Raw genomic sequence first — 19399 nt, forward strand, 5'->3', positions numbered from 1 at the left:
TCATAATATCCACTGCAGCATCAGCTCTTTTCTCTCATTGTCTGAAACGCGTCGATCAAGGATTCGGTCTCTCTAAACCCTGCCTTTCTGAGAGCTGCTCTGCTCTGATTGGTCAGATGGCCCAGTCTGCTGTGATTGGTCAGAAACCAAACGCTCATTATCATATCTGAATCTCAGCTCTTGATTCACAGTGATACGAACAGTAACGATGGCGTCGGTTTTACCGTATCAATCTCAGCAGAAAACAGCGTCTTCTCGACATGAACAACACGAACCAAACTCTTCCAGTCTCAGATACAACTACAGTGATTGAGGGCGGGGCAAGAGATGCTGTTCAGCCAATCAAGACCAGAGGCGGCCATTATGCAAATTAGTTCAAAACCTACGTAGGTTCAGCAGGAAGTGAGACTGAATTACTGATGACTCGTTTCAGTTCAGAATCAATTCTTTCTTTTGGGAGACAAAAACTATACTTTGATCTGTGAAACTTTGCAGAGTTTTTACATTCACAAACAGCTCTATTACACACTACATGAGGAGGAATATCTGAAGAAGCATAAAAGGGGCACTTTAAATACAGCTAATATAAAGCAGGACCAACTTGGCATGTGACTACTTTTCTATCAGGTTTGGAGCTTAACAGCTTGTTTCTTTCACTGAGGACGAGTAACGATCAACCATTTCCTCAAAACAAGATCAAATACAGTAGCTGATGCTTTTAAAATCGTATTGCTCTATAACAGTTGTATTCTGAGCAGAAAAAAGGGAATAAACGTAAGCTTGTTTCATACATACCATTGAAAGGTCACGTCACACAATGATAAATGCACTACTTGCTCCGTCTCCATTGATATTGCACAGTTTTCCCTCTTCTGACTGATTTCGTCTCTCTACAGGTGCTGATTGTTGGCGTCTGGGCTGACGGCGTCCTCATCCATCAGGACGTCCGTGTTTATGAACGTTCCCGCTAGAGAGCTTCCGTGCCTGGGCTTCACAGCGGCCAGTTCGGACAGAAGGATGTTGTCGTGGGTGACGAGCGTCGTCTTGTCCATCGTCTCCTTGCTGTGTTTGGAAATCACCGCGTCCAGGAAGTCATACTTGGGCGAGAGAGTCCCACTTTCAAACAGATATTTGGCCAGATAGGAGAAGGCGACGTTGCTCAGGAGCGAAGCGAGCATGGAGACCGTCTTGTAGGGGAACCTCTGCTCCACGTATCGCTCCACCTCCTGCGTCAGACGGTGCTGCTTCTCCCGCGGCTGCCAGCCGGGATAGTAGATGAACGGAGGCAGCCGGAGGTACGGCTCCCCTCCGCCGACGCGCAGCAGCAGGCCGAAGACGTACCCGGCCACAGACCCGTAGGTGTTGGTGCCCTTGACGAACAGCACGCAGAGCAGCTGAGGGAAGATGATGACGACACTCGAGTCAGTACACAGGTTAGAGGAGCCGTCAGGCATAGTGGTGGCACCTCCCCGATTTTTCTTTCATTTCGTCCACGCTCAGACCACGGTTTGGCTCAGGTTTTGCGCAGAAGAAGAAAAAGAATAATAATAAAAATTAATGCTGCAAGCAGCATTTACTGTGGTTCAACCATTTAAGGCCTTTAAGCAGATAAAAAGTTATTATATTTTATTTAGCAAGCATGTAAACACTTGGATCATAGAAGAAAAAGACCATTTACAGCCAATACAGGCAATTCAGTAAGGAAAAACATGTTTTTTAAAGGTTTTTTGACAGTTATAGCGCCATCTGTTGCCCGATCTCCACCACTTTTTTTGGGTGTCCTCAGAGTGTGCCCATACATATGTGTGCCAAATTTGGTGAAAATATCTCATTTCGTTTTGAAGTTATAGACACTTATATATAAGAGAGCATAAAAAATGACCCATGAAAGACTTTGATTGGATTTTTTTGCCACTTCCCATCAAAATTTTGACATTTGGGCTTTAACTTTTAGTAAACCAACTTAGGTTTCCGTGTTTCCTACGCTGGTTTCGTCTCGATCGGACTAACGGTTTCGAAGATATTCGCAAAAGTTTTTTAAGCGCTAAATCACAACGTAGCACAAACCATAGGCGAAACCTACCATATTTGGTATCGTTAGACTCGGCAAGGATTCAGGAGTCTAAAGAAGTGACTCCCGTGAAAATAAGTCAGACACATCCAAAGTTATATATATTTTCATCTAAAACCATTAAAACCATATGTTTTTTAAAGTTTTTTCACAATTATAGCGCCACCTATTGTCCGATTTACACGAAAATTGGCATGCTTCTTTAGAGTCATATACTTGCATGTGCTCACCTATTTTGGTGAAGATCTGACTTTTTGTTTAGGTTTTATAGGCTTTTGGGTATATTTAGCCACGCCCATTTTCTAAATGACCCAGTTATAGCGACCAAAGGGCAAAGTTCAACTTTTTTTTGATAATTATTGATCTAGAGAGTCCATAGAATTGTCCTACACTGGTTTCGTTCCGATCGGGCGAAAAACCTAGGACTAGTTCGCAAAAGTATGTTTTTCACATATTTGCAAATAATTAATGAACGATTTGATTGACAGCATTGGTTCTTGAGGCAAAGTTGTTCAGCATGAGGAGATCTATCAAATGATATGCATATTGTGTGGTTTTATGAAACACCACGTGATTGCTGAGGCGAGGCGTAAAACTCGTTAGCGCCAACTTGTGGCCGATTTCTTTCAAAATTCTTACAGACCTTTAGGACCATGAGTCGAACATGCCCATCGAGTTTCGTTCCGATCGACCTCCGTTAACCTTGTCTAATAGGTGCTCAAACTTCATTGGCCGATGGCGGCCATGTTTTTTGAGATACGCCAATGTCCTCATAGACTATCATGCCCCCTTGGACCAAGACACTGCATGCCAAATTTCAAGTCAATCGGACTAACGGTTGCATAGTTACAACTGTTTTTATGTTTTTTTCAAGTTATAGCGCCACCTAGTGTCCAATCGACGCGATTTTTTTATCGTGACCAAAGATTGAGCCCCTACACATGTCTTCCGAGTTTGGTGCAAATATCTCATTTCGTTCTCGAGTTATAGCCATTTTAGTAAAAGTGGCTCCGCCCACATTGCATGTTTTGGCGCCCCTTAGCGACTGTGAATCAAAATTTCAAAATTCTCTCGATAATTATTGATCTTTAGACTCCAGAGAACATTTCTGCACTGGTTTGGTTCCGATCGGACGAAAAACCTAGGACTAGTTCGCAAAAGTAGGTTTTTGACAAAATTCAAAATGGCGGAAAAATTTTCATACCGGAAATGAAATCGGAGATATACGTTTTGTTCGTCAAGGTCTCAGCTTTCCAATGATATAAGACACTTGAGTCTGTGACACACGGTTTAGGAGTTATGAGCCATTTTGCGCATTTGATCGCTGTAGCGCCACCTATTGGCCGATTTGGGTCATACTTTGTCAACCTCTCCTCGATTTTTGTACTATCATTTGACAAAGTTTCAAGTCTCTAGGCCTTACGGTTTGGGCTGCACGATGCGTTTTACGGCAGAAGAAAAAGAATAATAATAAAAATCCTAACAATTACAATAGGGTTTCAGCACTTCGTGGTTGAACCCCTAATAATGTTCTTTACATGGGGCCTTTAGTTCTAATAATAATATTCATATAAAATACATTTTGGTTGTGATTTACATTGCTTTTACACACAAATGCAGTCCTGAGTGGATTAATGGTGTAAGGAACTGACCGACTGACGGAAAGCGAGCTGGTAAATATTGCGTGCGAACATGGAACTGGCGGAGAGGATGGAGGAGTCGGCAGACGACATGACCGCGGCAGAGACGGCGCCCAGCCCGAAGAAAGAGACGAAAGACGGGCAGAGGTGCTGGAGCACGATGGGCAGAATCATGTCCGACTCGTCCTTCTCCACCGGAGGAATCGGCCCGTACGACGTCCGGTTCCAGTCTAACGCCACACACACAGACACACACGCACACATACAGTATAAGCTTTAATTACATAGCTAGATCGCAATATAATCTATAATAGAAAATAAAATCTATGCCTCATTTAACTGTACAATATGTAATAACTGGTTTATTTTGTGTCTTGTGAATCAGTCTTCATTCAGTGAACATCTGCTGATTTACTGAGACTCTGCGATCAACAACATTAATGAAGTCCCTGTGGATTCAGAGAAACTCCGACAGCAGCCATCTGGAATCAGCAGCCCGTCAATCCCCTGATCTGAAGAAGAGCTGATGTGTTTCTGACGTCACCTGTGGAGGCTCCGATGGCTCCGATCAGGACGGAAGGGACGGCCATCACGAGACAGCCGAAAGCGGCCAGGAACGACAGGAACTGAGCATAACTAGCCGAGGAGGCCGAGAGAACCCGCTGGAAATACACCTGCCACGGGATCCCGCCCAGCATCTGCAGGACACACACACACACACGGTCTTTAAACCGCAGGGCTGTGTCGTCCTCACACTCCACTAACACTAAACCTGACTAACCCTGAACAGATATGAACAGAGAACGGGAAATGATTTTCAGCACATCAGATCTATCTACAATTATACAAGAGTGTCAGATGGCCTAATCATTTATTATCCAAGTAAAAAGAATGTCAAAAAGCAAAAATGTGCTAGTGATTGTCTAACAAAACAGTAAAATGCAGATCTTTGTGTAATTTGAATGAAATAAAGCAGAATTATGTATACTGAGAATCATATTTGAGCACACAGACTTACGAGAAGGCAGAAGTTATCGGCCCATATCCAGCCGTCGGACGGGTCGATCTCGCCCAGCCACGGAGGCTGAAACACTGCGGTGACGGCGGTCACACTGATGTCGGACACGGCAGGATTGGACAGAGCGAACGGCACGCTGATCCACTGGATAAACACATTCACACATGTTCAGAGACATCATTATCTCATTATATATACGATCATCTCTTTAACAAACCTGAGAATACTGTATGTGACATATTAAAGTGGAGTTGCGTGCCATGAAAGCATGAACTGGATTATTTGACATTCAGCATCTCTTAATAATACACCTATAAGCCCACTTGGTCTATTATTTTTTAAAATATAAAAAGACATGAGATGAATGAATAGTTGCACAGTAAATGCATGTTTGTTTCTGCCATTTTGTTTTTTATTTGGAGCGATCGAATGTTGGGTTATTTGAGATCACGTCTTGCTGCTTTCTGACACAAAACAGGCTGATATGAGTTTTCAAACGAAGACCCTCGTAAATGAAACACACTAATATAATCTGACAGGCAGTTTGAAGCAGAAGTTTGTATCTGCATCTAGTGTGACGGTGCAGCAGAGATTCATAATAAAATCTGTTGATAAACACTGGAAATATTTAGGAATCATCTTGAGCCTAAATAAGATTTATTCTGTCTTTATAAAATGCACTGCTCTATATGACTTGTTTTGTCAAGGTCTTATAATAATCCCATGAGCCAGAAACAAATTAAACCTCATGTTAGACAACATTAACTGAATTCACTGTTAATTCAGACACTTACTAACACTAGAACTGAGGATGATAAGGTACCGTATGGCCTACAAATACAGTCTCACACTCCTGCTATTGATCAGGAAATACACTGCAAAAATTGTGTTCTTAATAAGTGTTTTTGTCTTGTTTTCCAGTAAAAATTAAAGGGATAGTTCACCCAAAAATAATTTACTCACCCTCTTACTTTTGTTTTTACTTACTCAAGCCATCCTAGGTGTATATATGACTTTCTTCTTTCTGATGAACACAATCAGAGAAATATTAATAAATATATTCTGACGCATCCAAGCTTTATAATGGCAGTAATTGGGATCAATGAGTATGAGCTGAAGAAAGTGTCTCCATCCACATCCAACCATCATAAACACCCTCCACACGGCTCCGGAGGGTTAATAAAGGTCTTCTGAAGAGAAGACATGTGTTTGTGTAAGACAAATATCCATATTTTAACAAGTTATGAAGTAAAATATCTAGCTTCCATCAGACCGCCTTGTTAAATATGGATATTTGTCTTACACAAACACATGTCTTCTCTTCAGAAGACCTTTATTAACCCTCCGGAGCCGTGTGGAGGGTGTTTATGATGGTTGGATGTGGATGGAGACACTTTCTTCAGCTCATACTCGTTGATCCCAATTACTGCCATTATAAAGCTCAGATACGTCAGGATATTTATTAATATATCCAAGCTATATTAATATATTTATTAATATAGCTTGGTTTTATTAAAATATCTTCGATTATTATGTTCGATCAGAAAGAATAAAGTCAAGATGGCTTGAGGGAGAGTAAAGCTTGGGCTAATTTTCATTTGAAAGTGAACTAATCCTTTAACGTCTATGACGTAGTACACAATGACATAACACGCGTTATAATGTAGAACATAGCGTAGTACATCATGGCGTAGCTTAGTGTGTCATGTTATTGTGTACTACTTTGTGGAAGTCAATGCTTTTTAGGGGCTGTTTACACAACAACAATCAACACAACAACAATCAATTACAAACCAAAGACTTTTTATGCGTTTTGGCCATTCATTTAGACGGTGTTTTGGTGGCCTGAAAATGCAAACTTTTGAAAACAATACCGTTATCATCTCCGTGTAAACTGCAAAAACGCAAATCTGTGAAAACGGTGAAGTCATGCACATGCGTATTACATATTTAGTCTATCCACCTTATTTTGTGAAACTTCTGATTTATTAGCTGCTATAGGGAAATAAGAATATCAAAGAGCAGTGAACTGATAAAATAAGGTGAAAGGCGTGTGCGAGGCGAGTGCTCTGTGAAAGAGTGCGTATATGCGCAGGCGCGTAGTCTTTCTTTACAAAGTGACATCGCCATCTACTTGTCTGGCATGTGTAATACAGCGTTTTTATTCATTTTCGTGGATAGTTTTGATAACGTTGTCATCTGTACAAAGAAAAAACAATATTTTAGTTCATCGTTGTCGTGTAAACGTACCCTCAGACGCAAGTCGAATGTGTATGAAACTCAGGAACTCAGGTGAGCTGAGATCACGTCAGTGGATGTTCATCTCATGTCACTCACTCTGTCAGACTCACCAAACCTAGAAAGATGCAGAAGAGCTGGACGACATCGGTGTACGCCACAGAGTACAGTCCTCCCACCAGCGTGTAGAAGATCGCGATCAGGGCCGAGATCACCACCGACACGTTGATGTTGATGTCCACGATCACGCTGAGCGTCGCACCTGTGCAGAGGACGAGGGTTTGACACAGAGAAGACCGATGGACGCGAGGCTTCGCGTGTGTATGTCTGCTCACCCAGGGCGGACAGGATGGCCGCGGACCAGAACATCTCTCCCAGAAGAGCAGGGATGAAGAGCAGGCCGCCCATCCTCTTCCCGTACAGCTGCTGGAACGGGTCCAGCATGGTCACGTATCCCCGGGAGCGCATGGGCTTGGCGAAGAACAGCCCGCCTGCAGCGAGAGGAGCTCACCGTCAAAACCACTGCAGGACTGAGAGACTGCTGAATAAAGTTATTATGTTTGTTTGTTTTTGTATTCTCATCTCTTCATAACATTAAGGTTGATCCACTGCAATCACATGACTGCTTTAACGATGTCTTTAGTTCCTTTCTGGACCTTGAAAGTGTTGATTATATTGCGGACGAGTCACAAACCTCTCAGATTTCATCAAAAATATCTTAATTTGTAATAAGGGTGTGGAACGACATGAGGGTGAGTGATAAATGACAGAAACTTCATTTTGGGGTGAAGTATCATTTTAATGTGGTAATGTGCTGATTTAAAAGCATGAGTTATGATGGAGTGATGAGTGTGAAATCGTCTCACCCACTACCAGACTGAGAGCGTATCCGAACGGAGCCTGAGCCCAAGCCAAGCCGGAGCCGGGAAGATACACGGACTCTGCCGTGCCGTTGATGTAGCCGCCGCCGACCCACGTGGCTGCAGTCAGAGACACCATCATCAACACACACACACACACACCACCATCATCATCAACACACACACACACTGAAAGACCTGCTGATTTAATACATATACATGTGTGTGTGTGTGTGTGTGTGTGTGTGTTCTTCATCAGCTCTATACTCCACACACACACTATACATATTCCTTGATTATTCCATTCATTTTTAATATCCCAATTAACCAAACAGAACAAGTGAATGACTTTCTTTAATGTTTTCATACTAATTAGCATATTAGAGAGCAAGAAAGACTTTACTTAAAGCCTTTATATAATGCATTATAAATTAATTTTTAATGCATTAATTATGCACCTTGTAATGCATTATGATCTCATGAATATTAGTAACCACAGTTATAATAAATTACAATACTGATCTACTCATTCTTTAGAAAGTTTAATACATTAAAACATGACAAATGTACTAATTTCAGAGGAATCTGCAAATATAACACACTTAAACTTTGGTTACAATTATTTATTTAAAGATATAATGCATTATACATAAAGGTTTAATAAAGTGTTACCATCATTTCTTAGAAGAAAAACATTTCTTCTGATATTAAGGCTTTACAGTTTTAATGTTGTATTCCAGCTGTTCAAAACGAGTCACTAATTTCCACAACTTCCTTCCTATCAAACATTGTGAACAATGTTAATGAATAAACATCATTTTTCAGCGAGTTTGTATGTCAGCGCTGCTTCTGTATTATTGTGTGAAACACACCTTCATCATATTTGCATTAATATTTAACTATTTTAATATAACAGCTCTGAAGTAAGAGAACTTGAGAGAAGCACACGCAGACGTTAGGGTTAAGGGTTAAAGGTTAAGGCTAAGGTTAAAGGTCAGACCCGAGCAGACAGAAACACTGACCGGTCATGGTGAACGCTCCCACGAACAGGCCGATGTCTCTTCCTCCGACCATGATGGATTCGCTGCGGTCTGTTCCTGCTGAGATCCCAGAGTTCTTGTTCTTCCAGGCGGCCCAGATCCCGACAGCTAGGATGAGCAGGTAGAAGATGACGATGGCCAGCAGTCCTTCCACATGGATGGCCATCATACGGCGCTGCACGGGTCACTCACACCACTGATGACCAAGAGTTCAGATCAAATCACTTTCTTATAATACATGTAACAAATGCTTTAACATTCTGACATAGAAAGAGAAATACACAACTCATATGATACACTTTGGCTGTTTATTTTTAGAAATAATTAAATGATCTATTTATGGGTGTGGATATATAATGCACGCAGCTGTTTTGTTTTTTCTTTGAGCTTTCATAACACTTTAGTACAATACAATCATTGAATCTTTCCATCCAAATGCAACTTTCTTTAGTTATTAGAAAAACACATATTTTCATCTCAAATTAAACAGCAGTGAGAAGCAACAAGTAGCAGCGCGATGCATTATAATTCCTCTCTCTCTCTCTCTCTCTATAGTGATAAAGAAACTCATAAACACATGATCAGTATAGATGTGTACCTGTGGAGATGCGGGAGCTGCGCTCATCACTGGAGGCTGCGCGCGTCTGAAGAGCGCGAGCTCACTGGAGAACTGCTTTATATCGCTGCGCGTGTGCGCGCGCGCGGGGACGAGCGGGGAGAACAGCTGGATCCCCAGTGCATTATCAAACTAAATAACAGATTATCGTGCTAGTTCATTTAATGAACCGCGTTCCGTTATTCTTGTCATAACTACAGAAACATGATCCAGTCTTTAGTTTATCTCTAGCAGCTGATCTTGTCTCCACCTAGAGGCCAGTAGGGAGAATGCAGTTTCTCTCAGGCTACTCAGCTTTTTAAAATTTATTTACATAAACATTTACATAACATACAAATACAGAGAATCACTGTTACATGATATCATCACGTTTCTTGCCTCTTTTAGGGTCTCAATGTAATGCATTATTTCAGTTATAAATGATATGATATGATGTTAGGTTTATTGTTTGCCCAGTTTTGTTTGTGTATGTGGTGTTTTCCATACATAAATAATAAATTAATAGCAAAATTGTGTTCCAAACTCTTATTTTTATACAACAAGAAAATCTTAACCAGAAGACAGATGTAGTCTCCATGTCGCCAAATCTTGACTCGGGCTACTCGACTTTGGGATCTTAATGGGTTCCTCTTCCGTTCCTCTTCCGGTAGATCAAACGAATCGTGTGACACACGAGAATGATCCTCATTGGTTACTCCGCACGTTTGAACTTCCGGAAGAGGTTTGCGTCATTCAGGGCTTCATTTCTCAAAGCATCGTAAGCCTAAGCTGATCGTGGAGAGAGACCAACGCTGGAAATGGTTCTTCGATCATCTTAGGCTTATGATGCTTTTGGGAAATGCAGCCCAAGTTAGGTTAAGCTTCTGTTTATGTTCACTAATGTTTTCATGCAAGTAGACGTGCAAGTAAAAATGAAATGTGTTCATCATATAAAGTGATCGAGTCTCTTCAGAAAATTTGGACTAAACCTCTCAATTCATATGGATTAGTTTTACAATCTCTTCATGAACTTTTTGAAGTGTCATTTGCAAAGATAGTCAATGGATGGACAGACATCTCTCAGATTTCATCAAAAATATCCTAATTTGTGTTCTGAAGATGAACGAAGGTCTTACGGGTGTGGAGCGACATGACCTTATTTTAACAATTTTAACAATGACCTTATTTTATATTGTTGTAATGTCAGCATGTCACCTTATGATGTTGCAAGGCAGGAAATCACTTAATATTTTAATTTTTTTAACTTTCATTTTTTCAATTTATTCCTTAATGTGACATGGGGTGAACTCAGAGACAAAAAGAACCACAGTAACAGACACCAGGAACAGATAAACAGGAGAACTGAGCACATCAGAACAGCCTGACATGAACACAGGAAACACTGCAGTTGATATACAGGGTCAAGGAGGAGCAGGTGGAGCTGAGAGAGAGAGAGAGAGAGAGAGAGAGAGAGAGAGAGAGCCCAAGTCCAGCGGTCTCAGCTCCTCCAAGTCCAGCGGTCTCAGCTCCTCCAAGTCCAGCGGTCTCATCTCCTCCAAGTCCAGCGGTCTCAGCTCCTCCAAGTCCAGCGGTCTCGGCTCCTCCAAGTCCAGCAGTCTCAGCTCCTTCAAGTCCAGCGGTCTCATCTCCTCGAAGTCCAGCGGTCTCAGCTCCTCCAAGTCCAGCGGTCTCGGCTCCTCCAAGTCCAGCGGTCTCGGCTCCTCCAAGTCCAGCGGTCTCGGCTCCTCCAAGTCCAGCGGTCTCGGCTCCTCCAAGTCCAGCGGTCTCGGCTCCTTCAAGTCCAGCGGTCTCGGCTCCTTCAAGTCCAGCGGTCTCGGCTCCTTCAAGTCCAGCGGTCTCGGCTCCTCCAAGTCCAGCGGTCTCGGCTCCTCCAAGTCCAGCGGTCTCGGCTCCTCCAAGTCCAGCGGTCTCGGCTCCTTCAAGTCTAGCGGTCTCGGCTCCTTCAAGTCCAGCGGTCTCAGCTCCTCCAAGTCCAGCGGTCTCAGCTCCTTCAAGTCCAGCGGTCTCAGCTCCTCCAAGTCCAGCGGTCTCGGCTCCTTCAAGTCCAGCGGTCTCAGCTCCTCCAAGTCCAGCGGTCTCGGCTCCTCCAAGTCCAGAGGTCTCGGCTCCTCCAAGTCCAGCGGTCTCGGCTCCTCCAAGTCCAGCGGTCTCGGCTCCTCCAAGTCCAGCGGTCTCGGCTCCTCCAAGTCCAGCGGTCTCCGCTCCTCCAAGTCCAGCGGTCTCAGCTCCTCCAAGTCCAGCGGTCTCAGCTCCTTCAAGTCCAGCGGTCTCAGCTCCTTTAAGTCCAGCGGTCTCAGCTCCTTCAAGTCCAGCGGTCTCAGCTCCTTCAAGTCCAGCGGTCTCAGCTACTTCATGTCCAGCAGCCTCAGCTCCTCCAAGTCCAGTGGTCTCAGCTCCTCCAAGTCCAGCGGTCTCAGCTCCTTCAAGTCCAGCGGTCAGAGGAGATCAAACATGATTTTAAAACACATATTGCTTTCTTCTATGACACCCCACTGAGGCCTGGACTCTACAAGAAGGTGTGCTGTGGTTCTGACACCAAAACATTAGCAGCAGATCCAGTCCTGTACGCTGTGAGGTGGAGCTGCCGTGGATTGAACTTGTTGGTCCAGCACATCCTGCAGATGTTCAATTGGAGATCCAGGGCGACACCTTAAACTCTTCATCATGTTCCTCAAACCATTCCTGACCAATGTGTGCAGTGTGGCGGGTGCGTTATCCTGCTGAACGAGGCCACTTCCACAGGGAACAGCACTGTCATGAAGGGGTGGACCTGGTCTTTATCAATGTTCAGGTAGGTGGGATGTGTCTCTGATGTCCACATGAATGGCCAGACCCAGGGCTTCACAGCAGAACATTGTCCAGAGCGTCACACTTCTTTCGTCCCACAGTGATCTTGGTGCCATCACTTCCTTTGGTAAATGTTGTACAAATACATGGCCGTCCACGTGATGGACTCATCGGACAAGACGACTTTCTTCCACTGCTCTTCCAGGTCCAGTTCCGACACATTCCCATAACAGTCATTAAAGTCTGGTGTGACTTGTGCCACAGTAGACCTTCTGTTTACTCGGACCAGACAGGATAGCCTTCGTTGCTCTTGATTGTGTGATCAGTCATTCTGCTGCGTCCTGAATCATTTGACTGCACATGATGGAAGTCCAGCCAGAAGAGCATTTAACCCATTTAAAACATCAACAATATATGAAACCTGAGACAATAATTACCTTTAAAGAACTGAATTAAATGTACATCAGTTCAAATCGCATCAAATTTACTTCAGTCTCCTTCTTCAAAGAAATATTTCATTCTACCACAGGTAATGGGTGTAACAAATAATAGACAAATAAAACAAAAATCTGGGGTTCACAACATCATTTCAACAGGTGATTGAGATGAGTTCAGGCAGTTATCACAATAGCATGACATTTTTAAACATTTTAACATGTTTGCTAATAATAATCGAACAAAAAAAAAGTTATGGTTTGATTATATATAAACAAGTAATGTAATGCTATTATTTCATATGGTGAAGCTGCAAAGCTGACAGAGAATGATAGCATATACTTCTTACTGTCCCAGAACAGATAGAGACAAGACATGTAAGTAGCAAACAGGTATCTTTATCTGCAGGTATCAGAGAAGCAGCGGGAGAGAGGAATGGCTGAGTATCAAGCAGTGATAGTTTGCTTGTTGGTCACAGAGTTCTTTGTTTTCCAGACGCAGCAGATGACTGAAGATGATGAGGAACAGAACCATGGAAGATGACCTGCAGGTGGATGGATCTGGACGGCAGGAGATGAAGAAGACAGGCAGGTATCTCAGGTGAGCCGAACTGTGAACGTTGGTGGTCAACGACGAGACCGGTGCAGGTGCAGAGAGTCAGTAATCAGGTGACTGTGAACGGACGGGTGGATCTGAGGGATTGGGTCGGTGTGTGTTGAGCGGCAGAACCTGTGACACTTACTGCATGACTGCTTCAGACAATAAAAGATACTGTAAATCCACTGTAAAACACCTTGATATCCTGTCAGGTAATGCGCTGTACTTTATTCTGCACTGTCAACCTGCTGTAATTATGCTGAGGTGTCGATATGAATTTTTGCATCATTTTTGAAATTGAAATACACTTTATTGTCCCCAAAGGGGAAATTTGTGTTGGACTCAAGGTGTTTACATTGACAAAATCATTAAACACACACACACACACACACATATATATATATATATATATATATATATATATATATACATTAATTCTTTCATCATTTAACATTTTAATTGAAACAGGTATAAAAGACTTTTTAAACCGATTATACCTACACAGTGGAACTCTGTATCTTCTTCCAGTTCACACTCAGTGTGCAGTACATGCAATGGATCAGCTAAGATTTTATATGCTTCTCTATGAACAGACTGTTCATACAATGACTCAAGGGACAAATGGTCCTTTCTCCCAGTGGTCTTCATCGCTATCTTTACCAAGCGTTCAAGCTTAGATTTGAATTGGATTGTAAGGTTACCAAACCATACCGTAATGCCATATCTGATTATGCTCTGTTTCACTGCCTGATAAAACAACTCCATCATTTTCTGATCCACTGAATAAAGCCTTAGTCTACACAAAAAATACAATCTTTGCTGCACACGAGAACAAATTGTATCCACATGAATCCCCCAACAAGTGTATTCTCCATATAGATACCAAGATACTTGTAAAAACACACCTGCTTAATTGATGTTTCATGGATAAACACTGGTGAGTGATCACCTATTGATCCAGGGTCCAAGATCATCTCCTCAGTCTTTTTTGTATTTAAAATGAGATGATTTAAATTAAACCTCGATATCTCTGCAAAGTAAACTGACAAATCAGTATTCTCATTCAGAAGACTAAGTATTGCTGTGTCATCCAAGAATTTCATGATAAAATTATTATAATCACAACTTGAACACTCGTTGGTATAAAAATATAAAAAGGATAGGCGAACTAACTCCTGTGCTAATACTTTTCGGCTCCGATGAAGAGTGATTGACTCTAACCTGTTGAGTCTGATTAGTCAAAAATGAAAAATACCACCTAATTAAAAAATAATTTACATGAAACATCTTCAGTTTCTGAAGTAAAAGGTGGGGCTTAATTGTATTAAAAGCCAAACTAAAATCAACAAATAACAGCCGTGCATAAGCTCTTGGATTTTCCAGATGTTTAGTAATAAAATGAGTGACAGTGTTACTTCTGTGCTACGACCCTGCCTGTACGGGTCAAGTAAAGAGCTCACTTCTGTCTTTAAAGTGGACACCATATACTTCTCAACACTTTTGATTACACAGCATGTCAAAGCTACTGGCCTAAACTCATTGTTTTCATTCTTTGATACTGGAACAATTATTGATTTTTTCCAGAGATATGAGAGTCCAAAGATTGCTGAAAACTCGGACACCGTGCCACAGTGAGTTCCTCTGCACAAGATTTTAACAGTGAAGCAGAGATACCATCAGGACCTGTGCACTTCTTACACAGTTGACTGAAGATTGAACAAACTTTCTGTGGATCCACAATGACTCGATCAGATGTGTCCTCTGAAGCTTCTCTCCATTCTAGTGTACAGTCTTGCATGTCAAACCTGAGGTAAGAGTCATTTAATTAATTTGCCTTCCTCAGGTCATCATTAGTAATAAGATGGTTGCTCTTTGTATTCATATTAGTCATGACTTTAATGGTGTCCCATAGTGTCTTAGAATTCATAGAAATAAAGATCTAAAATAATCTCTTTTATTTCATGTTATTTATTTAGCAAACATTTCAGTTCCTTCTGGATCAATCTCATACCCGCTCGATCATGTTCTCGAAAGGCTTGTTTTTTCTGGTTGATACAGTCTTTTATATCCTTTGTGATGTATGTTTTATTATTTGGATAAATAGTCACACACTTCTTTTCCAGCACATTGTCCACACAAAAACTGATATAATCAGTGATCTGTAGCCTCATTAATGTCCAAGCTGTGAAATATATCCCAATCCGTGCACAGAAAGCATCCCTTTAGTTCGGACCACACAGAAATAGTCTTTACCTCTGGTTTTCTGGATTTATATATGGGAGTTAAATGAATTATGTTGTGGTCAGAATTTGCCAATGGTGGTTTTGGTTTTAATGTATGTCTTTTTATATTACCATAACATTTATCTAAAATATTTCAGTCACGTGTTAACACTGAACATACGGTTCAAAACCATTGAGAACTTGCTCCAATTTGCAATGATTAACATCTTCCATAATTTTGTGTAGTTGTTGCTGGACACAGTCAGTATGATGACAGAAATGCATGAATGAAACTCCCACTGTCAAAACAGAGAGATGCTTCAGTTTGTGTAAGGACCCCAAACCACCAGGGGGCGTCCTGATCTCAAAGATGATTTAAGGCAAGCCTCCTGATGCTGCCCTGTGCAGGGAAGGAGAGACATTTTTATTTTTTGAACTTCAACATGTTTATACCAAAAAAAAAAAACAAAAAAAAAAATTTCATCTCATCCCAAAACGTCTTCACTAATGTTTCGTCATCTTGCTTAGTTATTACTTGTACATAGTATTTACTTTATTTCCTGCTTCATTGATATCTCTTTACCCAGTAAATGTTCTGAATTGTCTACTTTAATAAGTGTTTTATAAATACTGTAACTACAGCAATCATGCAAATAAAGCTTTGATTCTATATGACTCTGTTCATCTAGACCTGATGGCAATTAATGAATCAATTGAACATGTTACATTGTACTATTCATTTATTATTTACTATATTATTTCATTTCGCCAAGTCATTAAAAGACTATATTAATAAGTATAATTATGAAGATGTAATTAGTGTTTTGTTGAGGAATGATAATAATAAACAATTTTTTATATTTTTACTGGCCCCACACACACAAAAAGTAATAGCTTACATGAATAAAATAGTTATTGTTTTTGTTGTTTTCAACCCACGTATCCTTGTATTGTAATAAATAAGGTTATGACACCCAAAATTTTAAATACCACTGAAATTCTCGATTACAATTTGGATACCACAGTTAAAACTACTGACTAACTAATATACTTCAGAGATTATTAAAGACCAGTAAACCATAATTAATAAAAAATAAATAAATAATAATAATTAAACTACAAGCAATAGCACAATATAAATAAATACAATAGAACAAAAATACAAATGAAATAATCAGCTCTTTTAAGGTTTTTTAGGTAAAAATAACAGTAGTTATTTCAACATAATAACTCGTTATTTCAACATAAGCTGTTATTTCAACATAAAATTATTTTGACATAACTCGTTCTTGTATATCAAGTTTAATAAACACAACAGTAACGTGTCGGCTAAATATCTCAGTTTTTACTGATCGCCACGGTTTCACGGTTTTGCCGAGCTCCCCATCACACATCACACCAGAAAGGCATTTATTCATTCATCATTCAGGTTGAATTTCAGCTTTAATTGTACTTTTTTTTTAACAAAGCAGCTGATATTGCCATAAGAACTAGTGGACTAGTGGACAAACACAGGACCGCTGCTGGGCGCCGGTGTTTCAATGGAGCGTTCTATTGACTGTCGCTTCTTATTAGTGTATATTCTTTGATTCAGAGCTGTTCACGTCCTTGGACTGGGAATTATGTGTTTCTATGGCACCACTATCAACACCTATGAATCTACAGCAGTCAGGTGATACATGTGGGAGCTTTCAGAAAATTCCCATCTTACAAGCTGTAATTACGAGCTCTACGAGAACGTGAACGCTTTTTACAAGCTAGAATCTGGTAACTACAGGAATTACTGAACTGACCTAATGAACCACCCTGAGCGCGTTCACAGCGAGTCTGCCATTGCTGCACTGACGAGAGGGTCTTCTGTAGCTGGATGGATTAATCCACATAACTCTCTCCACTTACTCCCTAAATCTGAGCCACTGAAAACAAGGTGGATTAACTTGGTTTTCCAGGAAAATGCTCCCTCAGTTCTGCCGAAATTCGTTTATGTCTGCGCGAATTATTTCACACCGGACTGCTTAGTGAATGAATATAAATACAAAGAGACAATACAAAACAGAGGTTGTGCTAAAAATGTGCTACTCAAGGATATACAAGTAAAAACTTTGTGATCCAGCTTACAGTCTCCAGAGTGACACTGGATACGGCAGTAATGAAGGTGAGAGCACTTTATTACAGTTCATCTGAGTTTATTTATGGATATAAAATGTACCAGTTTATTAAGCACTGAAAGGCATAAGGTCTTTATATATTTGTTTACTGTTAGGTGTAACGAATATTTCTGTGTTCTTCGCTGTGTATGTTGGTGATGATAATACAAGGGAGAGAGAGAGAGAGAGTTTATGGATAATATTTTAATGCACACTTGCACTGTGTTTTATTAAGCTCTTACAGTGATTTTCTAGAGTGAAAACGGACTCTTCATCTTTTGTGTGAAGTACAGTAAACATCATTGGTAATGTCGAACGGGGTCTGGCACAACAGGCTTGTAGTAATATAGTGGATAAAAACAAGAAGACAATATAAGTTATGACCGTAATTGAACTAAACTATACCTGTTATTTCTCCATGAAGCATATTCGCAGTTTCTGACATTATAGTGTGTCCTGACTGAATCCTGTCACCGGAGAATCAGCTCTTGAAGCTCCACCCTCTTAGGCTGAGCACAGCAGCTCATTTGCATTTAAAGGGACCACACTGACAATGCACATGTTTGCTCAACCACTAAAAGTGGCAATTTTAACATGCTAAAAAAATTATCTGTGGGGTATTTTGAGCTAAAACTTCACATACTCACTCTGGGGACATCAGAGACTACATCTTGTAAAATGAGGCATAATTGGTCCCCTTTAAAGTAACCAACAGTTTAATGTTTGCGAATGACTCATAATTGTATCCTAATTTAGTTACTTGGTGTTTGGTAACGAAGGGCCTACTCTGCATCAGCAATACTGACTCAATGACAAACAAGTCATTCATAAGAAGACAACTCATCACATCCGTATTAAGAGCAACTAGTATCTAACTAATTAATCATTTGATTGTTAATCATAAATATATGGGGGGCTGCTGCTCGGTATAATAGTTGTCAAGAACATTATGTAATCGGTAAACTATTTAGCCTAGGCTACCAAAACAAACACCAAAACTTAACATGAACTGTTAAAAATTATAGCCATTTATGAAAAAAATGGATGGAAAGCTGGCAGCCTGCACATTTCTAGACCACCTTCTTCCATTTGGATCAATTTTCTGTTCTGAACTCTAATCTGGGCAAACCACTGAGTAAGCACCAATCAGAGGCCACATTTTTATGATGTCATTATTCTTACAAAGTATTTGACAGTATTTTAAAACTACAAAAATACAAAACACTAAAGTATTTTTATACAAAATACAAAGCTATTTTCATCAACCCTATTGAATACAAATATCAAATAGAAAATTTGAAATAAGTATTTGAAATACATGTATAATAAATACTGCCCATCCCTGCCTGCATGTGTATTGATATCGCACACAGAAAATAAAAAGAACATGAGACAACATGCACTTAAAGTATGAAGTCAATTTAATGGTAATTTTCCTTTATTTTATTTTAATTGTATTTATTTATGACTGAAACTTTGCAAGCAGTTCTTTTCTTCTGGAGAGTTAAAACTGTTTACTCATGTCCTGTAAAGAAGCTGACAGAAATGTAAGTAATACCACAACACCACAGTGCTAAATGGTTGCTTTATCTTTTTGTTGCTTTGTTTGAGAGGCATTGTCAGGTTTCTTTTAGAAAAACAATACTTACTGTTTTTCTTTTAGCAAGCAAATAACACAAGAAAAATGCAGCAGAAATAAATAATTCAAGGGACAAAAGGCACAAGAGG

General features: G+C 40.5%; 1 protein-coding gene across 1 annotated transcript; it reads right to left on the reverse strand.

Moving 5' to 3' along the window:
* Positions 1 to 219: 219 nt before the first annotated feature.
* On the reverse strand, positions 220 to 9620 carry LOC125269483 (high-affinity choline transporter 1). The gene is made up of 9 exons (XM_048192382.1): positions 9466 to 9620; positions 8850 to 9063; positions 7834 to 7947; positions 7303 to 7458; positions 7081 to 7229; positions 4730 to 4873; positions 4256 to 4409; positions 3728 to 3941; positions 220 to 1416 (listed from the first exon to the last, which is right to left on the reverse strand). Exons 2-9 carry the CDS (start codon positions 9034 to 9036, stop codon positions 891 to 893), a joined length of 1644 nt encoding a protein of 547 aa, XP_048048339.1. The 5' UTR covers positions 9037 to 9063; positions 9466 to 9620; the 3' UTR covers positions 220 to 890.
* Between the last annotated feature and the right edge of the window lie 9779 nt (positions 9621 to 19399).

Source organism: Megalobrama amblycephala, linkage group LG6, assembly GCF_018812025.1.
Source record: "Megalobrama amblycephala isolate DHTTF-2021 linkage group LG6, ASM1881202v1, whole genome shotgun sequence".
Classification (NCBI taxonomy): Eukaryota; Metazoa; Chordata; class Actinopteri; order Cypriniformes; family Xenocyprididae; genus Megalobrama; species Megalobrama amblycephala.